Below are 27973 nucleotides of genomic sequence, written 5' to 3' on the forward strand. Positions count from 1 at the left end.
AAAAATATGTAAAAATTTTTTAACAAGATTTATATTGGAGGTTATAACTTTTTTTCAGTTCATTTTAAAATAAAATAACATTATAGCAATTTTGTAGAGGGTTTTTCAGCGAACAATTTTCACTCTACATTTGTTTAATTCTATTTATTTATATAGGTGTTACAGCGATCCAAACTTGACCAGATTCTCGAATGCTCATTGGGATATAACGAAAACAAAAGTTAGGCTTATTTTTCTATCTATATATATTTTTTATTCATGCAATTTATTATGATTCTAACATTTCTATGCTATTATTAATGTGTTTTGACCCTTCTCCCCACTATAAAACTTATAACCCGAAGCATAGAAACGGCCCAAGAAGTTGTTTGTGGACAAATTCTCCGGTTCAGAAGAAGAATGACGCAACTGCATATTGCAAAAATTCTTAAGAAGAGCAAAAAACGAATTTTTGTTATCAAAATCAAAAAATATGATCAAAATTAGCCATTCACCACACCGTGGTCAGGATCTCGAAATATAAGCGTTTTTTGGGGTGTGCCGCTTGTTTATGAAGTAACATAACTTTTTTTCTATTGTATATTTTGACTTAAAATTTTCCAAAAAACTTCTTCATGAATTATATTTGATTGTTGTGTTGGTTAAAATTATAAACGAAAAAGTTTGTCACTCAACTTTTTTAAGTAAACATGAAACTAACGAAATATGATGACAAAATGTTTAAAAACTAACAACTCCTTTTTTAATGTGTTTAAATATTTAGAAAAAATTCCATTGTTATTTACATACTTCACAGATTAAACAGCAAAATTTTCAACAGGAAATATTTACAGCGGCCAAAGATACAGCGAGGTAAATTTGAAAAATCATCAAAATTGATTTTCAGCATTTTTGTATAAAATTTGATTTTTAAACATGTTCCACCAAATTTAGATAAAAATAAACTTCATATTCGGATTCAGCGACCTCGAAAACATAAAAATAGACCAAAATTGATCATTTACCTTAAATGTGATTTTCGTGGTCGGCATAAATAAAGATTGCTGCCGCTGCGCTCGACTAATATAATATAGATAGAAATAGTACATTGTTTACCGGGTAGGAAAAGCATAACATTCCTGGACGACTGTGAAGATTGCTAAGTCGAGGCGCAAGCCGAGACTTAGCAACACAGAGTCCAGGAATGTGGCTTTTCCTACGAGGTAAACATACTATTTTTCCGCAAATCGTTTAAAATTCGACATATATTGATCGATTTAAAAAAAACGCGATAATTTTATTCCCAAATAAATGGTGCTTTGAAATTCCTAATAAAATTACTTGGGTTACTATGGAAACGTATTGAGGTTGAATTGTCAAACTTGACGCTTATAAATTTAATTGCTGGTGTTCTCGAAAGTAAAATGATAAGTGATGATGAAATTTCCATTCCTGGGACTCCTCCAGAGCTGGTTGAGGCAGTGAATACTGCTTCATTAGAATTATTGCCAAAGAAATCAAGAGAAAAGTACGAAAATGCATACAGACGTTTTATGGATTATCGCATGAGTAAAAATACGAGTTCTTTCTCAGAAAATGTTGTAATGGCATACTTCCTAGACCTTTGTTTAAAGATGAAATCTTCAACATTATGGGCCAATTATTCAATGCTGAAGTCAACCCTTGCACTTAAACACAATGTAGATATATCTACATACTCAAAACTTCGTTCTTTATTGAAACGGCAAGCTCAAGGTTATAGGGCAAAGAAATCTAAGATTTTAACGAAGGAAGAAATTGAAAAATTTATCCAGGAAGCTCCAGATAAAGAAAATTTAATGATTAAGGTAATTTACAAGATTTTAATAGCAATGTGTTTTCTATCATTTATGTAGAACACTAACAACTGTACGGAAATATCATTTCCTTACAGTAAGGAAATGACATTTCCTTACAGTAAGGAAGTCCTGACTTTTTCTTCAAGAAATTTTGACAGGAATGTCAAAATTTCCTGGCGATTTGCGGAAAAGTATTTTTTTTTATTGTATTCCTATGAGAATTCGAGAATCTGGTCAAGATTGGAGCGCTGTAAAACCTAGATAATAAATAAAATTTAAACAACTTTATAGTGTTCATTGAAAATCCTCTACAAAATCGCTATGATGTTATTTTATTGTGAAATGAACGGGAAAAAAGTTATAACCTCCAAAAGGAAACTTCTTACAAAATTTTCTCATATTTTTATTTATAACTTTTTAGTTGGTCACTTGACGATAAAAAGTAATAGATATAAAATTGTAGAAAATTTAAATTTCTACATTTTATGTGTAACTAAATTTTCTGTAGGATTGCTAGTTTAGAAGATACAGCGCGAAAACCCTTTGCACCACTTTTCCAATATGGCGGCCGGGGGACAAGGGTGGCGACCCCAAAAACTTGAACTTAAGCTTCTACTGATCCCTCCTACACATTAAAAAAAAATAAAATTGACTCCTCTAAGAAATGCAACCTAAATGTAACATTTTAATGGACTATGAACGATGCTAGGAATACTATTTTACTTATATACTTAGGAAGGCTTGTTAGCGCTTTCGAGTTTATTAATGTTTGTCAAATACATACTGAAAATAATAACTGCATTATAAACTGAGGTTGACATTATAAATAAAACATTACAAATTTAATTTATTTAATGGCCGACTGCTATATTATTTAACAAATAATGACATTATTTCGAAGCCAGTTAAGTATGATATAATGCCCTAGGGCATTATTTTGAAAAATGACGCCCTAAAGCAATAAATTTTAATAACTAGTTAAATATTGTCAAGTTGACAAATAACAACCTAAGTAAAACTATGGTTACCGCAATTACGTTACGATTATTGCTGGTAAATGTACTTATTCTAAAACTAATTAATTCAAAATTTATTCAAATTTTTTGCATATAATGAATTATTTAGTCGGACATTAAAAAGGCACCACGGGTATGATAGATTATAACACTTTCGGTTGACACCATTGACCTAAAGCGTTATTATCCTTATAATAACCTTAGTACCTTAATAACTATAATTTTTCTAAAAATAATAATAATTAATGATGGTTCTGCTTGTTTTCGATTCAGAGGGTTGCACACCTGCTGGACAGGCTGTTTCTACCATTTCAGGCCTCAGCAGCGTTCGTTAGCGTGCACTCTTCTGAATCGAAAAACAGCCGGACCATCATTTTAAAGGGAATCTGAAAGATAATTCAAATTCCCCATTAGGACGCGATACATCGACATCTCCTAACAAATTGAAGAGTCTCAGATGCAGAACCACCAATTTAATAAAAATTAAAATGGTAAATAGTAATTTAAATCTGAGACTTTTGAAAGTTCTTTCTGGTACATCCTTAATCTGCGACTTTTTCAATTAATAAGACCTCAGACGACGAATATAGAAAACGAAAAGGAAACGATCACATTCCGTTTTCATTCGTCTAGGAAAAAAGGACAGAAGAAGAACTTTTAGTATTCAAATCCGAGTAAAGAAAATTAAAAATAATAAATGATGGTTCTGCTTGTTTTCGATTCAAAAACCCTCTGAATTGGTGGATCCTGCATCTGAGACTCTTCAATTTTTTATAATTTTTTTGTTCCTCATAACTTCGTAAACTTATATCTGTGTTGCCCATATACCCTTCTTTGACCTCTCTGTCTCTGCTTCTATGCTTATGCAATCTTCGTAGCAAACTTTGTCATAGAAGCTAGAGTAATTATATTTGATTTATCTTAGTATATATTAAACAAGCAACATTAATTAAATCAAATTAATTAATTATATCAAACAACCATTAAAAGTTAGAATGAGTGAACATCAGTCTTATATTAAAAATAGAGAATTTGATAGATATCAAATATGTCAACACGCATGGGATAATGAACATAGAGTCCAGTGGAGAGATTTAAGTATAGTTCTGAAAGAAACAGATAGTAAAAAGAGAAAAATCAAAGAACCGGCTCTAATTATCATGCTAAATGAAACCAATTGTGTCGCAAATTCCTCGGTAGAATGCAGTAGGATGTGGTTACCCATACTGAAAGAGGAAGTCAATAGAAAGAAAATACCACGATTAGTAAGTCAATAATATATCGAGTTAGTACATATTTTATATTTTAGTACAACTTATAATCTATGTATTATTAATATTATTTATAATTTAAACAACATGTATATTATATATTAAAGTCAGAATTTAGTAGTAGTTTTGAGAGTAAACTAAATGTAATCTAACGCGAGAATTTTACTGTCACCGTTGCATTTGGTTGTCTTTTTAAAAACAGATCACATGCTATGATTTTTTTCTGACGGGTATTCTTGAGTTTTGGTTGATTTCATGTAATCGAATGAACTATCTTTCAGTAAACTTGTCCCAGGAACGCAACTTATAAATATTGGCAATATCATTTCAAAGTCTTCTACTTTAAAATGTATAATAATATGTGTGAATAGCCGATATAAATAAGTCAGATTAAATAAATTATTAAAAGAAATTTTTACTAAGCATCAACATTTTTGATTAATTTTGTAGTATTTGGTATTTTGACAACAACACTGGATTTGGGAGTCGAAACGTTAATAAAATTATTTTTTTAATTTAGTTCTGGCATATTTCCAATCTAAGTAGTTAAATAAGCAAGAGAAGTTTTCTAACTACAAAGAAACCAAAAACCAAACACAAAAAAAACAACAAATATTAATTTCATTTTCAATGACCTAATAATCTACAAGCATTAAGAAATTCTTAGAAATAGATTTGTTCGAATGTATGTATCTCTATGAAAGCTTAAAGATATTGTTTTTGAGAAAAACAGAATTATCTTTATAACCATAATTGTTTCACACTAAGAACTAAAAATATTCCATGATCATAGACTATCAAAAATCGCAAATGATATTTGATTTTTTTAATATACTGTTACGTTATACATCTGTTAATAACCCCTGGCTGGATCGAACCATCTAGTTAAAAACTGTCAAGTACCTATTTACATCTAGCTGGGATTTCGAAATTTGTACTGGTAATCGATATGTTATCGACTGTATGTTGATTGTCTGTGATTCCAGATGAATGCAGAAACAGGTAACGCAAAGCTAGTTGGAGTTACATCCCGTCTGCGATTAGAGTAGAAGCTTCTCGAATAGATAACTTGTTTTGGGGACTTAGTCGTTATCTTAATGTCGCGTGTTATAAGTGGCGAATATAATTGGTAAATAAATAATTGTATATATAAATTATGTGTTTTAGTCTGTGTAAACAAGTGCGTGTAAAAATAAAGACTAATAGTTTAAGGATTTATAGTTGAAACAAGTGTTAAAAATAAAATAAAGTAAAGAACTCATCACAGTACTTACAATATTGAAATAAAAACGACGCCATTTACGGCACAGGTCATAAAATTATATATTCCACTGTTCGTGTCTAAAGTTGCATTATAAACTGCTGGATATGCAAGACTTGACAATACGTTGATCAGGCTAGAAAGGATATTCATAAGAGCAAATATTTTTCCCATTTCATCAGGTTTAAGCATATAAGACATGACAGTCCTCCACATCAACATAGTCACTCCATTAAAAATATTAACAGCGTTTGCTAAAATAATTTAAATATTACTTGATAAACATAATACGTATTACACAGTAGTTATTCCTATAGACTTAAGTTAAGTAAAACCAAGCTTCTAATAACTGGAAACTTGCAAATTCAGATATATCAAAGAACTCTTTCAAGGAAGGTAAAAGTCGGGATCTTGATATTGAATTAAAAATTTCAAACAATTGGGTTTTTCCAAGTTCGTAACGTTAAAATAAGTAACTATGATATATACTCGGTATCACACAAACATTATTAGTTGAGCTGATACACAGATTTAATAACTAATAAATTACTGGTAACATTTTTTAAAAGTATAATAATTTATTTATACTCTGAGCTAATTAGCAAAATTCATGGAAAAGTTATTTGCCAGCAATTTTATTGCTGGAGTCGAATTATAAGATCTTATATATTAATAATATAGGTATGCAAAGTCCGCAGATAGTGTGCTACTTTTTTTATAAACAAAATGGCGATGACAAATCGTATTTTGTTCAATTATTGCTCTATAACTCCGAAGATTTTAACTTTACAACAAAAACACTCAAATAAAAATTCACGGCAATTAAATTCTGCATAGAGATATATTTTTCCCGATTTGCTCCGACGAATATTTTCCTCGGAAAAGCGGGTTTTCCCAACAAAAACTTTAATTTTCAAATAAAGTTTTAGGTAAGTAATTATTAATCAATAATTAAATAACCTAGGGAGATCAAAGCTTTCTTGGTATAAATTGTAATTCCAGAAGCCGGTGAAAATTAAACGAATATTTTAAAAATAATCATGATACATTGATCAAACTTATAAAGATTATAAAGATGAGATGCTTATTTAATATTTATGGACAAAATATAAATTTTTCGTTTTTTTGCATAATATTTAAATTTTGAAAAAAATAAAATAGTTATAATACGCTGTTCTAATTAGTAAAGTACAAATAAAGGTTATTTACCAGCAATTTTATTGCTGGAATCGAATATTATGTTCCTATATATTAAGAGGATCGGTACGTATTTTCGGCTGCAATGCTATTCAAATGGGGATTTATTTTTTTCGAATCCTGAGAAAATTAATAAGTATTTTGAAAAATGTAAACGCAGAGTGAAAGATCACGTTATTAGCGAGGGCTGAAAGCCCCTGAGAACTTCTATAATGTTTATTTTAATAAGTTACAGGGGTGAAAAACTAAGAGAAAATTTAGTGTGATTTTTAATTTCAAATATATCATTCAAAATAAACTTTTTATTTATTCTAAGGGACTTTCGGCCCTCGGTAATAATTTAGTCTTTCATTCTGCGTTTAAATTTTTCAAAAATATTTATTGGTTTTTTCAGGATTCGAAAAAAATAAACACAATGCCGTGGTAATATTTTCCAAATCTATCTTTGTCTTACAACGCACTCAGCCGAATATAATATTGTCAGCATATACTGTCAGTCAGACACTGACAATCAGTGACAATTTTAAATATTTGACATTGCATCGGGAATATGTTGAGTTATTGATTAAATATTATTGATATATAATATATTTGATAAATAATTGATTTAAGACGTGAACTTAATAAAAAGTTATTTATTGTGTATTATTTGTGAAAGATCCAAGCAGAGAATACATCACGATAATATATTCTGTGATCCAAGTATTTTGTTGTTAAAGATGTTCAAAATTGTAAGCGTTCCATAACAATATATTATTAAAAAATCACTTTAACACTTTTTCTCTTTTTTCGATTGAGTATTAGTCTTTGTTGTACAAATAAATTATTACAATCACTGAATACATAGTTAGTGAAAAAATTATCACATTTATTAACTGAATTAATAATTTGCAATTATAAAAATAACAGTTATCCAAGAACATTCAAAACCCATCTCTTTAAATTAATGATGATATTTTCAAGTAGAATGACATTCTAGTAATGTTTACATACCCATACCAGTGTGAATTTTACTACACGTAATTTGCCGTGTAAAGACAGAAAAAGTAGGGATACACGTAAAATATTTGCGAATTATGTACCCATAGCCTTAATAATATAGGTATTCAAAGTCCGCAGATAGTGTGCTACTTTTTTTATTAACAAAATGGCGCCCCCAAATCGCGTTTTTTTCAATTATTGGTCTATAATTCTGAAGATTTTAACTTTACAACAAAAACACTCAACTAAAATTCACCCCAATTTAATTCTACATAGAGTTTTTTCCGATTGGCTCGGACGAAAATTTTCATGGGAAAATGTGGGTTTCCCCAACAAAATCTCGAATTAAAAAAAAAATTTGGGCAAGTAATTATTGATCAATAATTAAATAACTTGGTGAAGTAAAATCTTTCTTGGTATAGATTATAACTGCAGAATCCAGTGAAAATTAAACAAATATTTTAGCAACAATTCAATTGTTAATTAACAATTTATAGTCGCAGTAACAACCAAAATAATCATGAGACATTGATCAAACTTAGAAAGATTATAAAGATGTGATGCCTATTTAATATTTGTCGACACAATATAAACTTTTCATTTTTTTGCATAATCTTTAAATATTTAAAAAAATTGTTATAAACAAATTAACATTTCTCAGAAATTGGTTATGATATTCTAATTTTAAAAAATGCTTAAAATGCGTATTCCAAAGGTCTTGAAAATGAATGCTTTAAAAAAAATTTCCAACCATTTGCAAAAAAGTTATGAAACAGCAAAGTAAATATACGAATACTCCGTTGTTTATAATTTGTTTTAATTGTTTCAAAGCTTAAAAGTGAGTCTGTGTTACAATCTAATTACTCACAAAAAATATGAAATATTAGTTCAATGGTTATATTTTAATCAAAGATAAAAATACTTTTTTTTGTAAATTTTACCACGAAGGTAGGCTTGATACAGAGCCGGAGCTAAAATGTTCACTCGAAGCGACTGACACGCAGCATACATAATACTATAATTTTATTTATTAAGTGTACGCCGCGCTGCGGTCGTCGTTTCGAGTGAAAATTTTAGCTACAGTACTGTATTAGTCAACTTTCAAGCGTGTAAATTACAAAAAAATATAGTTATAATCTTTAATTAAAATATAACCATTAAACTAATAACCGACATTTTTTGTAAATAATTAGCTTGTACTTTAAACTCACTCTTACGCTTTGAAAGAATTAAAAAAATTATAAACAACGTTGTATTCGTATGTTTATTTGCTGTTTCATAACTTTTTTTCAAATGGTTGCAAAAAAGTTTTAAAGCATTCATTTTCAAAATATTTGAAATACGCATTTTAACTATTTTTTAAATTAGAATATAATAAAAACTTTCTGAGAAACGTTAATTTGTTTATAACTATTTTTTTAACATTTAAAGATTATTCAAAAAAATAAAAAATTTATATTTTGTCGACGAAAAGTTAAATAGGCATCTCATTTAAGATTTCAAAGTTTCATAAGCGTGTCATAATTATTTTGGTTATTATTGCCGCCGTAAATTATTAATTAATACTTGAATTGTTGCTAAAATATTCGTCAAATTTTCACCAGCTTCTGGAACTATAATCTAAACCATGAAGGCTTTTAAGTCACCTAATTATTTAATTATTGGTATATAATTACTTATCTAAACCTTTATTTGAAAATTAAAGATTTTGTTGGGAAAACCCGCATTTTCCGATGAAAATTTTCGTCGGAGCAGATCGGCAAAAATATATCTCTATGCAGAATTTAATTGCGGTGAATTTTTATTTGAGTGTTTTTGTTGTAAACTTAAAATCTTCGGAGTTATAGACTAATAATTGAAAAAAACACAATTTTCAGGCGCCATTTTGTTTACAAAAAAAGTAGCATACTATCTGCGGACTTTGCGTACCTATATTATTATTAATATATATATATATATATATATATTGATGCACGTTAAGTTGTGACTTCCGGTATACAGAACAGGCTGTCCGACTTCCACCTTTTCTACTAGGAATTATTTTTTAAAAATTGTGTATTTGGTAAAAGGGGGGCTTATAAAATGGGTCTACCTATTGAGGGGAAAGGATTTACCAAAATAAATTTTGTATATATATACGTATATACCGAAACGTACAGCATACGTTATGGCTTCCATATATAGGGTAGTTCAAGGCGCGTTGTCACTTCCAGCGGTGTTGTCATATTTTGGAAGTCACAACGACTCGTCTGCTAGATTTACCTCCTATTTTCAGCGTAATGTGTGATCTTTTGAAACTTTTACTGTGAATACAGTTGTCTGTGTTTTAAAGTTGTCTATTTAAATTAAAAGATTGATATTCTTCTGATTATACAGGTTTACAAAAAAATACATTTCGGACTATTTGACAAAACCATATGACTAGGGGGGTTTTTGGGGTCGCTGGTTACGAATCCGGGGTCCGCTAACCTCTATCACGTCAGGTAAAGGTCATTTCAAGGACAAATCAAGATAAATCGACAGTCGCTCTGAAAGAGTATATTAGGAGGTTTTTGGGGTCGCTTATAACGAATCCAGGATCCGTTGACCTCTATCACGTCTAGCTGAAGGTCATTTCGAGGTCAAATCAAGATAAATCAACACAATCGCTGTGAAAAAGTATATTAGGGTGTTTTTTGGGGTCCCTTATCACAAAACTGGGGCCCGTTAAGCTCAACCACGTCAGGTAAAGGCCATTTCAAGGTCAAATCAATTTTGTTAACACCTCCTGATTTGAACTTGAAATGACCTTTACATGACGTGGTAGAGCTCAACGGACCGCAGTTTTCATGATCAGCGACCCCAAAACTCCCTATACTTTCAGAGCGATTGTGTCGATTTATGTTGATTTGACCTTAAAATGACGTTGAACTAGACGTGATAGAGGTCAGCGGACTCCGGATTCGTCTTCAGCGACCCCAAGAACCCCCTAATATACTTTTTCAGAGCGACTGTCGATTTATCTTGATTTGACCTTGAAATGACCTTTACCTGACGCGATAGAGGTGAGCAGACCCCGGATTTGTGATCAGCCACTCCAAAAACCCCCTTGTCATATGGTTTCAAACCTGTGTTATTTATGATAATATGATTGATATTTATTTTACAAAACTATATATTATTATTGCTGTAAAATGGATTTATTGGAATTAATTAAAAAAGTGTTAATAGTAAGTCATTTATTTATGAAAATTATATCAAAAATGTTAATAAATAAATTTGAACTTATAGAAAATTTTAATATTTTAGATTTTATTACAGGCACCGTCCTTTTAATTTTTGATGTACCAATAATAATATGTAATAAAGAAATTAAATGGCTAAACACTCCAGGTGGGGATTAGCCACTAAAAAGCTATCTAGATCCATCTTTTTCGAGCAGATTTTTCCCAGTCTGCTACTCGATACTATTGACTATGCTTCTCCATTTCTTTCTATCCTCTTTCTTTTTCTGCTAGACTCTAATTCCTGCCCTATATAAATCTTCCTTTAATTCCTGTAACCATTTATTCTAGTTCCTCCGCGTCTCCTTCTAACTCCGGGTTTCCATTGTAAAATTGAGTTTATAGTTGTTGCGCTACCTGCTCTCCATATATGCCCCAACAATCCAACTCTGTGCCCAAATCTGAAAATCTGGAATAATATCTACCCGGGTCGAAACATTTTTTTTTAATATATGAAAATAGTTATTTATGAAACGGAGCGAGTGCTATACATCGCGTAAGTTCGCAAAAAGTACTTCACGCACAATTTCATACAATATTTTATCTACGATAAACAAATAAAAATACTGTAACTCTTCGTCACTGGAATTTATTTCTATTCTACAATTTTTAGAACTTTGACATATAAAAATTCTAATTTCTTTCAAACCACAAAACTGTCAAATTTTTTTTTGTAATTTATTGCTCATTATGTCATCACCATGACAACGCGAAAGTTAAGAAAGAATATTTTTCTATGGATGCTATAAAATGTGCAACTTATCTCACTACTTACATATATTCAAAACGAACAATCTCAGGCAGTGAGAAAAGTCGGCCATTGCAGTGAGAAATATTTTTTCTCACGGGTTCACCGCCGGTTTACATACATATGATCGCCATTTCCATGGTAACATGCACAATACAAATACAATTATTATTTTTGTCAAAAAAATGTCAAACAACTTGTCAAAACTTATCAAAAATTACCTTTTAAGACTGTTCAACTGTGAATTATAATTTTAAATAAATAGAGTATATAAATATTAAGAATAGTAAATACCTATGTGTATATATGTATTTTATTTCAATTTAGGCATATAATATACCTAAAAGCACCTAAATTATTTAATTTTGAAGTTTGAACTCTTGACAAAAACGCATCCATAGAAAAAGTACAGTGTACAACACGAGAGAAAATGACATATTTCTCTCTCGCTTGATTTGCGGCACTCGCCTCGTGCCTCGGCTCGTGCCAACAAACTTCTGCGCTCGTGAGAAATATGTCTTTTTTCTCTCTTGTTGTATAATATACTATTGATTATATGAAAGTGTGTCAAAAACAGTGAGTAAAAGTAAATCCCATTTAAAATACATTGTTACTTCATGCTTACTTTAAAGCACTGCTATCTATAATGACATTTCACAAACTAAAAATTTATACATAATATGACATAGAGTAGATAAAAGTAATTTATTAATTATTAATTGATTATAGTCAGAAGAAAATTAGATCATGCTATTTTTGTTTTATATTTATTTTATTATATTATATCTATTTTATCATTGTTTTTTATAATTGTTAACATACTAAATTACATATCCAATAATTATTGTTATCTATTAAATAGATCGATGCAGATCGGCCTTATATCGGATCCTCTTCTATTAGTCAGTTCGCTGACGGTAAAATATTGCAAAACCCATAAATTTTAAAAAACCACTTAAGATTGACATGAAATTTGGCATACACATAGGTAACATATCAAAGAAGAAAATTGATATTGTGCCGATGTTTTCTTTTGCCATGGGGGTGACTTTCACCTCGTCTAGGGTTGAAAAAATATACGTTCAAAATAAGTCCGGAAATGGATTAACTGACTAATTCTAAGGAACTATTGTTCTTTTTTGTTCATTTTTCAACAAAAAAAAAAACACATTTTAACGGTTTTTTTTTGCAATTAACTCAAAAAGTAAGTATTTTATCGAAAAAAACATTCTTAAGAAAAATATAGCCCATAAAAAAGTGAAAAAATGGTGTACTTATGTATGAGATCCCTAGACCCAGTAAAAGAAGAGTTGTAACTAATGACAAATAGGTTCATACACGTCAAATTTCAAATTGAATATTCCAACGTGAAGTGTCAAAAACTAAAGCACTTTTTGGGGAACACTCATTACAACATTTTTGTAGTGTTTAAAAAAAGGTTAAAAAGTTTTTAGCATTAAACTAAGGAAGTTAGCAAATAAAATTTATCGTCACCACTTCACAAGTTGATTTACTCGTGTATGTATTGTTTATAAATATGATCTGTAAGCTTCATTGGTTCAAAGTGCTTATTTTTGAAGGGGATGCAATTGAAAGGGATTGAACTAGTCACTAACCAACTGTGTATGCCAATTTTGAACAGCCATATCTTAACCAATATTTGTCTCAAAGAAAAAAACATAATCCTAAATATTCAGAAAAGCAAAACCTACATTTTTTACTCTTCGTAATTTTTGGTAGCACTAATAAATTTTATGTCATTTGGAAAAAAAAACATCTCTTTCAAAATTTAAACAATTTTACTTTAAAACCCAATTTTTTCAAAAATTAGCCCTTTACTTAACCCGAATTAAGGGGTGATTTTCGGAGTTTTTTAAGAAAAATAGGACCTACTTTATTTTGAAAGTATCTTTCTTAATTTTAACGCTAGAAACTTTTTTAGAAAACATAAAAAAGATTTTTTTAAAACTTTAAATAAGTTGTAATAAGTTTTCTCACAACAGTGCATCATTTTTTAGTTGCTATCATTTTTTGGTTATTTCAGGTGAAATTATTCATTTTTAAATTTGACGAATATGAACCTGTTTCCTGTTTTACATTAGCTACAACTTTGCTTCTACTGATTCTAAAAAGTTATACGTACATCAATTTTGTTACTTTATAAGCTATATTTTTAATGTTTTTCCCGATAACATACCTACTTACTTTTTGAGTTATTGGCAAAAAACCGTATAAAAGTGTTTTTTGTTGAAAAATTGACATATTGACTAGCAAATAACTCAAAAAGTATTAACTTAGTGAAACATTCTATATAACAGAAGTTGCTTAGAATTAGTGTGTTTATCCATTTCCGAACTTATTTTGAACGTATATTTTTCCCCTCTGAGAAGAGGAGAAACTCAACCCCCAGGGCAAAGTTTTCTTTTCACTTTTTTTCTTTTACATGTTACCTATGTGTAAGCTAAATTTCACGTCAATCCGTTCTTTAAAATTTGGAGCAAAAACCGTTAATGAACAATACTATCTCCGTAAGATCGTAAAAAGCGAATCAGAATATTTTTCCTATCGACTAAGATACAACCTGGAATACCTACTTTCAATACACCAATAATAATTATTATTGCGTTTTTTATAAATGCATAAAAGCATAATATTTTAGTGCATATTTCAATTCAACTGTTTTTTGCATAATTTAAGGTTTTTTTAAGTGCATATTTACCGATCTCTATTAATTCATACAGTCAAAGTCTCCCTTCAATCCCAAACATTTTTAAAAGAAAATACAATTTTTATTGGATATGTTCAATCAAGCAGACATTCCGTTAACATTTTTAGTCACAAGATATCAATGTTAAAGTATTATTAGAGCAACGCGGTATGGTGTCACATTTCTTTTAATGACCGACACAAAATATTTTAATGACGGATCCCACACAAGAACCAGATTTTTATTACCTACTGCTGATAAGGTAAAGAGTTATCAAATAACATTCGTTGTCATCTCTGTTTTAATTTGAAATAATAAAATATAAATATTGTAATTTTGTATTCTAAAATATTTGGAAAAAATACCTATGTATTTTTTTCATTTAGATACACATCATTTTAAGGGATTGTCCGGAAGAGTACAGGCTCAATATATCGGCAAATGAATTTTGTTTTAAATACCGTCCGTATAGAGGAGGTGTTCGTTGGGGATAGGCGCAAAATCTTGGTCCAGTGCTAATTAAATGCATTAATTTTTTTCGAATTCTGAGAAAACTAATAAGTATTTTTGAAAAATTTAAACGCAGAATGGAAGCTTACATTATTACCGAGGGCAGAAAGTCCCTGAAAACTTATATAATGTTTATTTTAATAACTTATATACCTAATATATGTTTATTTTAATAAAGATAATGGGATGAAAAAACAAGAGAAAAGTTAGTGTGATTTTTAATTTCGAATATTTCATTCAAAAGAAACTTTTTGTTTATTCTAAGGGACTTTCGGTCCTCCGTAATAATGTTATCTTTCATTCTGAGTGTATGTTTTAAAAAATATTTATTAGTTTTCTCAGGATTCGAAAAAAATAAATGTATTTAAATAGCATTGGACAGAGATTTTGCGCCCACCCCCTTAAGAGAGAGTTTACTGTATTTTATATTATTACTAGAATTTATTACTTTAAACTTTTTATCGCTCTTGATTCATTTTATCGTGTATTTAATTACATTCAATTGTAATTGTACATTCAATTTTTTTGTATATTTTTACACGTTTTATTACTTTCGAAATAACAATAACTATAAAATCTATTTTTCAGCCTACTTGGGTCCAAAAAAATACACAATTTTCGGAAATTTCGTTAAATGAGAACATTTACCTACATTTCTTCTATTTATGATTAAACAGTAGCGATTAACAGGTAGCGAAAACGCGTTCCAAGATTGCGGCAGTAATCTTGAATATTTTTCGAGATATTTGGCACACGTATTCGTAATATAATAAAGAATGGCGGTACAGACCCCAATTTGAAAAATATATTAATATGTGGAAATTACTCTGTTATTAAGTACAATATTAAAAAAACGAGCCTATACCGCAATTAAGAAGAACAAGAAAATAAACTTTTATCCGATGCCTAGATTTTGTGTCATTTTGGAACTACTAAAATTTTTTATTCCATTAGCAGTTCCAAAATGACACAAGATGTAGGCATCGGATAAAAAAGTTTATTTAAAGAAAGTGTATTTTTTTTTCTTGTTAATGGCGGTACGGGCTCGTTTTTTTAATATTGTATTTAATTATAGAGTAATTTCCAGATACTAAAATATTTCCCAAACTGGGCTCTGTACCGCCATTCTTTATTATATTACGAATACGTGTGCCAAATACGTCGAATAAATATTCAAAATTACAGCCGCAATCTTGGAAGGCGTTTTGGTTACCTGTTGATCGCTACTGTATCACCTTAAGCTTTTAATAAGATTTTTAAAATTAATTTAGAATATTTAATAGATATACTCACCGGCACGAAAAACGGGCACCCCAAAAAAATGGGTCATTTTGATGGCTCGTTTCTTCTAAACCTATTGTCCGATTTAAGTATTTTTTTAATATATTATAGCCTTATTCTTTAACAATATCGCTGTAATAATATTATTTCTAGACATGTAAGTTATCATTATATACCGAATACCAGGCGTACCAATCAAACGGGGTTTTTTTCTCAATTTCCACAACAGCCTGTGGAATATTCTAGCCTTTATACAATATTGAAATTAAAACCCAGCTATAGCCCCAAGTTTCTTAACATTCTGTTTTTTTATTCATTCGCTTATGTTGGATAATAAAAAAGTTAGTTACTTTAACAACTAGCCATGTTCTTTATCGATACATGGTGTTTCTAAATAAATGCGACAAACTTTAAGGGGTAATTCTGCATGAAAAAATAATGATAGCAAAAATAAAATTCTTTTGCCAAACAATCATTGTTTTTTCATGCAGAATTACCCCTTAAAGTCAGTCGCACTTATTTAGAAACACCTTGTATTGATAAAGAACATGGCCAGTTGTTAAAGTCTAAAGTCCATAACTTTTTTATTATCCAACGTAAGCTAATAAATAAAAAAAAAACAGAATGTTAAGAAAACCTGGGGCTATAGTTGGGTTTTAATTTCAACATTTTAAAAAGGCTAGAATATTCCACAGGGTGTTGTGAAAATTGAGAAAAAAACCCAGTTTGATGGGTACACTTGGTATACAATAAAATTTACATGCCTATCAACAATATTATTATAGCGATATTGTTAAAGAATAAGGCTATAACATATTAAAAAATTACTTAAATCGGACAACAAATTTAGGAGATACGAGACATCAAAAATTACCAATTTTTTGGTTGCCCGTTTTTCGTGCCGGTTAGTGTAGATTGAATTAGAAGTTCATTGTAAAAAAGAAAGTAAACAAAAACACGAGAAAGATGAATTTCTATAAATAAAGAGGTAAGTAAATATTATAGACTAAAATAAGTACAGATAATATATATTTATAGAGATATAATTGGCTTCATTTAAGGCTAACTTTAAAAGTAAAGCAGATTTAAAAGAAAGCTATTATTAATGTTAACACAAAAGTATGAAATTATTCATGTTTCATACACAAAATACTAAATACGATTAGGACCGCGAATCTACAACAAATGCATGTCTGGAAACCGTTACACAGGGTTGCCAAAAAACGGAAGTCACACCGAGCGGTGTGGTATACGGAAGACGCTACGCGTTGTGTACATAACCTGTATAGTAGCACGGGAGCGACACTAGCGCTGGTGATATACCGTCGAACTAAAATCTGATCTTATGAGTATGTTAGATACGATATGACTTCCAGCGAAATTTTTAATATAAGCCTTCTGATACCATCTAGTAGCCAAATTCGTAAAAATATAGGCAAAACGTTGTGACTTCCGAAATCGGAAGTCATAACGGTATATATGAAGTAACAACGTATTACGAGAATCTACTTTGGAAGTCACATGGATACATGTATCAATATATATATATATATATATATATATATATATATATATATATATATATATATATATATATATATATATATATATATAGTCTTTTAAGTCCCTTTTACTTTTCAGTGTCGGGACTAATGTCTATTCACGTGTGCACAAACTTTGACCATTGTTTTCTATCCTGCGCCAGTCTGCTTGCTTCTGCTACGGTTTTCCCTTTTTTTTGGATAATCTTCGCAATGGTTGTATCCCAGTTTTCTGATGGTCTTCCTCTGTTTCTTTTTTTCTGAATTCTTGCTTCCCATACTTTCCTTACTGGTATGTTTCTTCTCATTCTTTTCATGTGGCCCCACCAACTCAGCTGTTTTTCTTCGATGTATTCTAGGAGTGGTTTAGTTTTGAGCTCCGCTCGTATATCCATATTTCTTAGTCTGTCTCTTTTTGATACTCCTTTTACTCGTCTTAGGTATTTCATTTCCAGTGCCTGGATCTTACTCTTCATACTTCTTGTTAATACCCAAGACTCGCACCCGTATGTAAGTACTGGTCTGTATATCGTGTTGAAGACAGTTATTTTGGTTTTTCTGGATATTTCTTTTTTGTTTAAAAATTTGTTGTTAATTGCGTGGAATATTTTAGACGTTTTGTTAATCCTTTCTTCTATATCTTTGTGTTGTTTTCCGTTGTTTTCCACTGTTACTCCCAGGTATTGAAAGTAGTTTACCTGTTCTATTGTTTCTCCATTGATTTGTATGTTTAATACGGGTTGTTCTTGTGCTACTACCATAATCTTTGTTTTGCGTGTGTTTATTTTCATCCCATGCCTATTTAACACCTCATTCCATGTTTGTAGATTATTTCTTAGATCTTCCTCTTTATCTGCCATGACAATTACATCATCAGCAAATGCACATTCTGATATTCCTATTCTTTCTAGGTTTCGGTAACCTACATGTAGCTTTTTTAATTGTGGTATACATTCTATGATTATTTCGTCCATGAAGATGTTAAAGAGTGTAGGGCTCATGACTCCTCCTTGTCTTAAGCCTTCAGATGTTTTAAATTGTTGCGATTTCATATTTTTATGCATTATGTAATTCGTGTTTCTTTTATATAGACTTTTGATGACTTCTATTAGTTTTCTATCAACTCCTCTTCTAATTAGACTGTTCCATATTGTTTCTCTTTTCGCTCTGTCGAATGCTTTTTCTAGGTCGATGAAGGCCATGTACGCTTTGGTTTTAGTCAGTAGTGTTTTTTCTGTTATTTGCTTCACTGTGAATATGTGATCTTGCACCCCTCGGCCTTTCCGGAAACCACTCTGGGCTTCTTCTAGTGTCGTTTCTATTATATTCTTCAGCTTTTGTTCTAATACTGTTTCATATACTTTCAGTGCCGTACATAATAGTGTAATTCCTCTATAATTGTTACATTCTTTGATATCTCCTTTCTTATGTATGGGCAGTATTACTCCCATCTCCCAGTCCGACGGTATTTCTTCTTTCTTCCATGCCTCATTGCATATTTCTCTGAGCAATTTCCTACCTTCCAGTCCCATATACTTCAGCATTTCTGGTGTTATTCTATCATGTCCAGGAGATTTCCCATTTTTAAGTTTCTTTATTGCTGTTTCTATTTGTTCGTTTGTTATTTCATCTGTGTTTTCTTCCTGTTCTGTTCTTTCTTCATTTTCTTCGTTGTTCTCTTCTCTGTTTACTTCATTACTAGTTAGTAGTTCTTGAAAGTGTTGCTTCCATCGTTCCATTATTTCTTGATCGTCTGTTATTATTGTTCCATCTGTGTTTTTTATTCTTGTATCTCTTGTTGGTTTGTCTATTCTTATATTTTTCATTGTTCGATAGAAAAGTTTCTGATTTTCTTTACTGTTGTATTCCATCTGTTGTCCGAATTGTATCCAGGTCTTTTCTTTTTCTATTTTTATCATGTCTCTTACTTTCTTTCTTTCTTCTTTGTATCTATCGTAATTTTCCTCGGTTTTGTTCCCTAAGTACTTTTCCCACATTTTCTTCTTCATTTTTACATGGTTTTTGATTTCATCATTCCACCAGCTCGTTTGTTTAGTTTTGTTGTTTTTCCTGTACACCCCACACGCTTCTTTTGCCGTTTCAATTAATATATCTTTGAGTAGTTGCCATTTTTGTTCCAAATTGCTTACCTGTATTGATCTCATCAAGTTTGTTATTTTTAAGTTTGTCAGTTCTTCGTATTTTTGAGCTATTTGTTTGTCTCTAAGCTTATAGTTTTTAATTGTTTCGAACTCAATCTTTTTTCTATTTTCTGCTGCTCTAGTTTGGGGTTCTATCCTATGTTTTATTTTAGCTTCTAATAAGTAGTGGTCACTGCTTATTTCCGGTCCTCTTCTAACTCTTATGTCTTGGAGTGCCCTTCTATTATTGCGTTCTATCAGTATGTAGTCGATTATTGATTTTTCCGTTTCTCTTGGTCCTTGTCTTGTAAATTTATGAATATTTTTGTGCTCATAATGTGTGTTTGTTACTATTAGGCTATTTAATTCACAAAATTCTATTAATCTTCTTCCATTGTTATTTCTCACCTCCTCACCATATTTTCCAATTACATCAGATGTCGACATATCTTTGGTTCCTACTCTACCATTAAAATCTCCAATAATAAATATATTTCCTTTACTGTTTTCTACGGCTATGTTGAGGTCTTCCCAGAATTTGTCCTTTATTTCCTTTTTCTCATTTTCATCTGGGCCATACACCGTGATTATGGTTAGGTTTTCTTCCCCTTCATCCTTCATCTCTACTGTAAGTATTCTTTCTGTCCAACTTTCCCATGTTTGTATGTGCTTTATTCTGTCTTTATGTATTACACATCCCACTCCCGCTGCTGCTCTTTTTTCGTTTGGCACACCGCTGTATATGAGAATATGTCCACCTTCCAAATACATTTCTCCATTGCCTTTCTTTTTGGTTTCTGTTATTCCTAGTATTTCTATTCTGTTTCTATCAAACTCATAGCTTAATTCTGCCTCTTTTCCATTTAGTCCTCTCACATTCCACGTTGCTAGTCTCCAAATTGTTTGTTTATTACCATTACCATTTTCATTTCCTGTTCTTTGCCTCGTCGTTTCCGTTGATGCCTTGCCATCTCTTTTCCATGTGGTTATTGTAGCCAGTTTTTTGTTTGCGTGTTATTGCTTCTTTGTTCTTGTATCAATTCATTATTTTTTGTACTCCATATCCATTTTTCTCCAATGATTATTAATTTTTGATATCCTATTTTTACTTTCTTGTTTTCTTCTCTCTTTTTTTCTGCAATTATTTTGAGTTTATTTTGGATTGCTCTTTCTTTTACAGTCAGATCATTATTTATATAAACCTGTTTGTGTTGTTGAATTGTTTTAAAACAAGCCCTCATCCAAAACGGTTACCGCGAAAATCACATCGATAGGAGCATCCATAAACTTCAATCTCCCGCACAATCACAACCCAAAGAGTCAGATCCTGATCATACGAAAGCTTTTCTTCCCTATATCAAAGGTGTTACTGACAAAATCGACAGAATTCTTAAGCCACGAGGAATAAATACAGTATTTACCCCCCAACAAAAACTTTCATCTCTTGTCCGATCCGTCAAAGACAACATTCCAAATGAACAACACGGAGTTTATGAAATTCCTTGTGCAGACTGCCCCCGATCTTACATAGGACAAACCAATCGTAGAATCCAAAATAGGATTTATGAACATTCCATATCTGTTCGCAATTCCGATTCAGTTTCAGCCCTAGGCCAACACCATCTTCATACAGGTCACAAAATTGACTTTGAAAACTCCAGAACCATAGCCCCCATCCGCTTCTATAAACAAAGGATTATCCGAGAAGCCATAGAAATCGAAAAACGGCCAAGTTGTCTCAATAAAAGAGATGACAGCATCCGTTTACCTTCGACTTGGAGACCCCTCCTAAAGAAAACATCGTCCGCTCCATCTACAAATACAATTCCCGCCGTCAAAAATCTTCGCGCCACTCCAAATAGTCTTCGCGCTAATTCCCACTCCGCCACGTCATCGACAGCCACGTCAGTCACATCAGTTCACGGTATAAATGACCGCCCCAGCGTCAGCAACAACAGTATTGCAGTGAGTAGTGAAGTAGTGAGTAGTGAGTGTAGTGTCTGGAGCCTCAGGAGACTGAGACCCCGGAAGCCCTGAAGATGACGTCAGAGAGGACGTCGAAAGCTCGGCCTAGAAACCAACGACGCGGTTCAACCCGGAAGCCTGGTGAGTTTAATTTTAATATTAATTCTTTTGTTGATATTGATTTTAGCTTTAAGTGTCATTGTATTAACCGCGGAAACCTTTCCGAACATATATATATATATATATATATATATATATATATATATATATATATATATAAAACAAGGCTGAAATATTGGGGTAGCAACAATCTCAAAGAAAACTCTTTATAATAGTTCCAAGCTTTCGAAAATGTTTATTTTCATCATCAGGGAAACTACAATCATAAATAGACAGTATTCAACAAATAGGCTAACTGAAATCAATAATAATTGCTATCTTTGTGCTACCAAAAATCCAGAAAACCATAGTTTCCTCTCACTAAACCAGGTGTCGAGGATCCCCAAAAACACAAAAACAACAAAAAATTGTTCTGAGAAACGCAGAGTCAATACTTTCACTAAAAACACTGCACATCACAAAACAATCTTACTAAAGAGTTACTTATATGTTTGTACTTACATTATTTGAGGATGTTGAGCCTAGTTGTTAAACACTGACATATAAAACGAAATTTTGTCCTGGTACAAATCGTATATAAAAATTAAAATTAAAAACTATATATAAAAAATTGTTCTAAAAATCGAGTATAAATTGAAAAATGGTAAAATATTTTAAAAAATGATGTATGTCAAATGGCATTTTTGAAAATGTCTAACAAATGTTATATCGATTTTTATTAAATTTTGTTTGAATTCATACGGAAACGTCACTGCCACTGAACCAATTATAATTATTTAATAAATGTTTTTTAAATTTTGAAATAGGAAAATTCCGAAATGAGAATAAAACAGTTTTAATCAATGCAAAGTTTTTTTAATAGTAGATGTCTTTTTTATTATGTGATTTATATTGAAAAAATCTATAAATTATATATTAAATGAAAGAAGAATTTGAATTATTAAATTTAAATTTCAAAATTTAAAAAACATTTATTAAATAATTATAATTGGTTCAGTGGCAGTGACGTTTCCGTATGAATTCAAACAAAATTTAATAAAAATCGATATAACATTTGTTAGACACTTTCAAAAATGCCATTTGACATACATCATTTTTTAAAATATTTTACCATTTTTCAATTTATACTCGATTTTTAGAACAATTTTTTATATATAGTTTTTAATTTTAATTTTTATATACGATTTGTACCAGGACAAAATTTCGTTTTATATGTCAGTGTTTAACATCTAGGCTCAACATCCTCAAATAATGTAAGTACAAACATATAAGTAACTCTTTAGTAAGATTGTTTTGTGATGTGCAGTGTTTTTAGTGAAAGTATTGACTCTGCATTTCTCAGAACAATTTTTTGTTGTTTTTGTGTTTTTGGGGATCCTCGACACCTGGTTTAGTGAGAGGAAACTATGGTTTTCTGGATTTTTGGTAGCACAAAGATAGCAATTATTATTGATTTCAGTTAGCCTATTTGTTGAATACTGTCTATTTATGATTGTAGTTTCCCTGATGATGAAAATAAACATTTTCGAAAGCTTGGAACTATTATAAAGAGTTTTCTTTGAGATTGCTGCTACCCCAATATTTCAGCCTTGTTTCCTAACTGTTCAGCAAATATTATATACCTGTTATATATATATATATATATATATATATATATATATATATATATATAATCTTAAGCTTCGATTTCAGCAATAAAATTGCTGGTAAATAACTTTTCCCAAAAATGGCATTCTCCATAATCAGCCCAGATATATTAATATTATTAATATTATTTATTAATAAATTTGATGTTATTAAATAAATTATTATACTTTTAAAAAATGTTACCATTAATTTATTAGTTATTAAATCTGTGTACCAGCGCAACTAATATTTTTTGTGTGATACCAAGTATATACCATAGTTATTTATTTTAACGTTACGAACTTGGAAAAATCCAATTGTTTGTAATTTTTAATTCAATATCAAGATCCCGTATTTTACCTTCCCTGAAAGAGTTCTTTGATATATTTGAATTTGCCAGTTTCCAGTTATTAGAAGCTTGTTTCATAATATTATGAAAACAGAAGCATAATTATTTAGTAGACTTATTAATATCCTGGTGTGCCCCCTAGAAAACACTTCAAAGATTACCTATTATAAAAGAGGTCAAAAATATCGTTATTTGAAAAAACTATTTGAAAAACAATCTGTTAAAGAAAAATTGGAAGTCAATTTAAATGTTCTTAACAATCCTCCAGTCACCCTTGTTTCGGGCAACTCTTCCACATGCTCTAACTCCAATAAATTTTAAATCGTCGTCCTCTAGGTTGTCTTGATACCTAAGTCTCCGTTGTCGTCTGATTCGTCATTCCATTTAAGTGAAAAACTTTTTAAATTACTGCATTTTCTTCTCACCTAAATATACGCCCTATCCATCTAGGCGTGTTACTTTAACGAATTTACATCAGGTTTCCCAAAACTTATATACAACTTAATGTTGCAATGCCTGTGCTCTGTTTTCCTCCATATATTCATCTTAGGATTGCTATCCAGATTTAGCCATACTGCTCTCACTCCCTCTAAAGGGAAAATTCACGCATCCCAGATATCTACGATATCTACAGGATGTTTCTCTGGTGGGGTTCTTTCCGTGTTATCGAGCCCTAGGTGACTTGGTACGCTGGAGCTGGAGTATCTCCCAAAAGTTTTAGTACGCATCTTGACGTCCAGAGTAGCACAGATTTCTACAAGGTGTTGAGAAATGTTCATTGAGACCCAGCTTTTTTATGTTTTCTAGGAGATTCTTTGGAATGGTTCTAGTAGTAGAAACAAAAATACTTATCATCTAGGTATTTTTATTTATCTATTGTCTCCTTATTTGTATTTCTAGAACTCTATATTTGGCGATCTTTTCGTTGTTACCTATTTACCACACAGATTATTACTGTTAGGTGTCGCCACATCTATTAGTGCTGTTTATCTAGTAAGTTTATTAACTAGTATGAGATCCGGTATGCTTATTGTGTGCCACTGTTTGCTCTGTGAGCACAGTGCGGTCCCAGTATAGCTTGTATAGTTGTCGTTTTCAAACATTATTTTAGGGACGTGTTGATATTAAGAGAGATGGTCGGTTTGTAGTAGTCCCAACTTACTGGCTAATTTCTGGTGGATAACCTGTCCTACTGAGTCACCGTGTGCTTTATAATCATTACCGACAAATGACTGGCAGCCCCGGTAAGGGGTTCCGTATCGGCATTTGTCGTTTTGCATTTGAGGTTCTTTGACAATTCTTGTTCTCTAAAGAATTTTACCGTTACCGATGGTACTAATGACGAATTGTCGCCGTTACGAACTGTCGCCGTTACGAGGTGTTACAGTTACGAATTGTCCGTTACCAATTGTGGGGTTATTACGATATGTCTTGTCATGATATCATAAATGGCACGTTTCCTGTCTTTAATTATATCCTAAATAAGCATCTATTGAGCAAAACTTAAGGTGTACTAATCTTAAGAGGAAAACTTACCAGCATATATGTAAATATCGTTTGTAGCTATCCCACGCAGCACATTACTAACCATCGCCAGAGCAACAGCAAACAAAGCTAATGGTAACTCTTTGATTTTAAAAGTTTTGTATAAGAGAAAAGTTCCCAACATTGTCCCAATCATCATTCCAACACTAGTAATACTGCCTACTAAATTGATTTGGCTCAGAGTCCAACTTAATTTTGCTCTTAAATATAAAGAGCTCACTTGCATTTCACCCATGGCAAAACCTGATATAAAGGTTACTGCTATAAATGAATACAGAAAGACATTGATATTTTTTTCTCGTTTTCTAAACGACTCCTGTATGATTTGTTTGAAGTTAATATTGTCCCAGATATCTTTAAAATTCGGTATCTAAAACATTGTTACATTTTTTTATTTATTTTGATTTGTTATACAGTCTAACCTGCTTATTGGAATAGCCTTCGTGCCAAGCAAAAGTATTCCTATAACCGGGATATTCTAATATGTGATCATTAGTGGCTAGTAGAAACGTTTCGGGACCTCAAATTTATATTCCTTAATGCGAGATATTTCTTTAACCGGTATTCTAATAAGCGAGATATTAGTTATTATTTGTTACATGGGCAATCATGTAACTATAATTAATCTTACAGCCTAGGTCAACATACAACTGTATTCCAGGCTGCAGTTTTTGCTTTGGTAGCCTGCATTGATGAAATAATAATTGATCAAGTCGATTCTATAAAACAATAATCAGGCCCATAGTAAGTTATGGCTGTGAAACATGGGTGGTGACACAGAAATTTGCCAATGCATTAGATGTGTTTGAAAGAAAAATATTACGTAGGGTACTGGGCCCAATAAGTGAAAATAACAACTGGCGAATTAGGTATAATAGAGAAATATACGAGCAATATAGCGAACAAACTCTAGCACAATACACTTAATTGCAGAGATTACGGTGGGCAGCGCACGTGGTCCGCATGCATGAGAATAGAACCCCCAGAAAATTTCTAAATGCAAGAATTCAGGGAAAAATACCTGTTGGAAGACCTAAAAAGAGATGGGAAGACGAAGTCGATGAGGATGCCAGGAACCTCCTGGGAACGCGTTCATGGAAAAGAACAGCGGTAAATCGAAATGATTGGAGAAGCTTGTTGAAGGAGGCCAAGGCTCGATTTGGGCTGTAGTGCCATTGAATGGATGGAAGACGATTCATGACGGCGATTCTGGAGTAAAGAACCCACTCCCGAAATCAAAAGTGGTAAGAAACTGCAAAGATCTCGTCAACAACCTGGCAAAAAGCAATTCAGTGTATTTAATATGGGTGCCGAGTTATTAAGGGGTGCGTGGGAATGAACGAGCAGATCTGTTGACAAAGCAAGGCTCGAGAGAAACTTTTAAAGGCCCAGTAACTTTCTGTGACATAACTAAATAAGTTTCAAAAACGAGGTTCAGAAATGGCTGATTAATCAATCATCAAAACAAATGAAGAGTCACTCAAGGGCAAATCCAGATTAAAAAAATAATTTAGAATATTGATAATAAACTCTCGAACAGTTTGATGAACCTCAATAAACGAGAGATGAAAACGATCATTGCAATGGTGGCTGGATATTGCCGTTTAAAAAACCACCTATACAAACTAGGCAAGGTGAATGAACCATGCAAAATTAGTTTGCCGATGACGGCCATTTGTGTTAAGCGTATCAATCATTTTCACGGAAAACATGGCTTCGCTCTTTAGCCAATATTTTCACTGAAGTTTGTCCTAGAACAATAAATCAAAAACCAAACTTTTTAGAAAAGTATGCACTAAAAAATGATTTGTACACTTATTTAAGTTCAAACTACCCTTAAGGCCCTAAATGAACCTCAAAATTTGAAAAGGTAAACTGATCAAATTCCACTTTCAGCCTTTTTTTAACAGCATAAGGCAAGCCGATAATGGTTTGTAATTTTTTTCTGGAAAATACAGACGTACATACTTTAAATAAAAAAGTTTGAGATTTGAGACTTGAATATTTTTTTTAAATCTCAAAAATGTAATTTTTTGAAAAATCTCAAAGTTTGACCTCTTATATCTCTGATGGGCACGGATGAAAAAATTTGAAATTTGGCTGAATGTTAGCCCCTAGCAAGTAGAATAAAAAAAATTTGGAGTTGCAGACTTACGTCAAATAGGAGTTACAGGTCTGAAAAAATGGACAAAAAATCCAAATTGTCAAAATTTCAGCGTTTGCGGACAGGGTAATTAAAATGCAAATAAACTGTCTAATGAAATAAAATAATGTATTTTCACCAGATTTCACAATGAATACAAATGTATACAGGGTGGGCCAAAGAAAAGAGTCCACCTCGATATTTGGCAATAGTTACCTATTAGATTTTAAGGAAATGCCAAAATAATTCCATTTTTATTTTTATGTTGCAACTTTTTGGGATATATTTCATACTACAGCTACGTGACGTTATCTATCAGAGCGTCATGACGTAATCGATGATTTTTTTAAATGGGAAGAGGAGTCTTGTGGTATTTCATTTGAAAGCGTGTTCAATTCTATATTCAGTAATATAAACATTATGATCATTATTTATACAGGGTGACCAAAAAAATATTTTATGAATTAAATTAATTGGCGCAAAAATAAGGA

At 31.3% G+C, this 27973-nt stretch overlaps 1 protein-coding gene across 2 annotated transcripts in view; it reads right to left on the bottom strand.

Annotated features, from left to right (window-relative positions):
* LOC114324749 (proton-coupled folate transporter) overlaps window positions 1-27973 on the bottom strand; it is a 72327-nt gene that overhangs the window by 13872 nt on the left and 30482 nt on the right. For both annotated transcript variants that reach the window (XM_028272580.2, XM_050656010.1), the window contains exons 5-6: window positions 25331-25709; window positions 5379-5619 (exon numbers count right to left, since the gene is read on the bottom strand). In XM_028272580.2, the coding sequence (XP_028128381.1) occupies window positions 5379-5619; window positions 25331-25709 (620 nt within the window). The remainder of the gene's footprint in view (window positions 1-5378; window positions 5620-25330; window positions 25710-27973) is intronic.

This window comes from Diabrotica virgifera, chromosome 1, assembly GCF_917563875.1.
Source record: "Diabrotica virgifera virgifera chromosome 1, PGI_DIABVI_V3a".
Lineage (NCBI taxonomy): Eukaryota > Metazoa > Arthropoda > Insecta > Coleoptera > Chrysomelidae > Diabrotica > Diabrotica virgifera.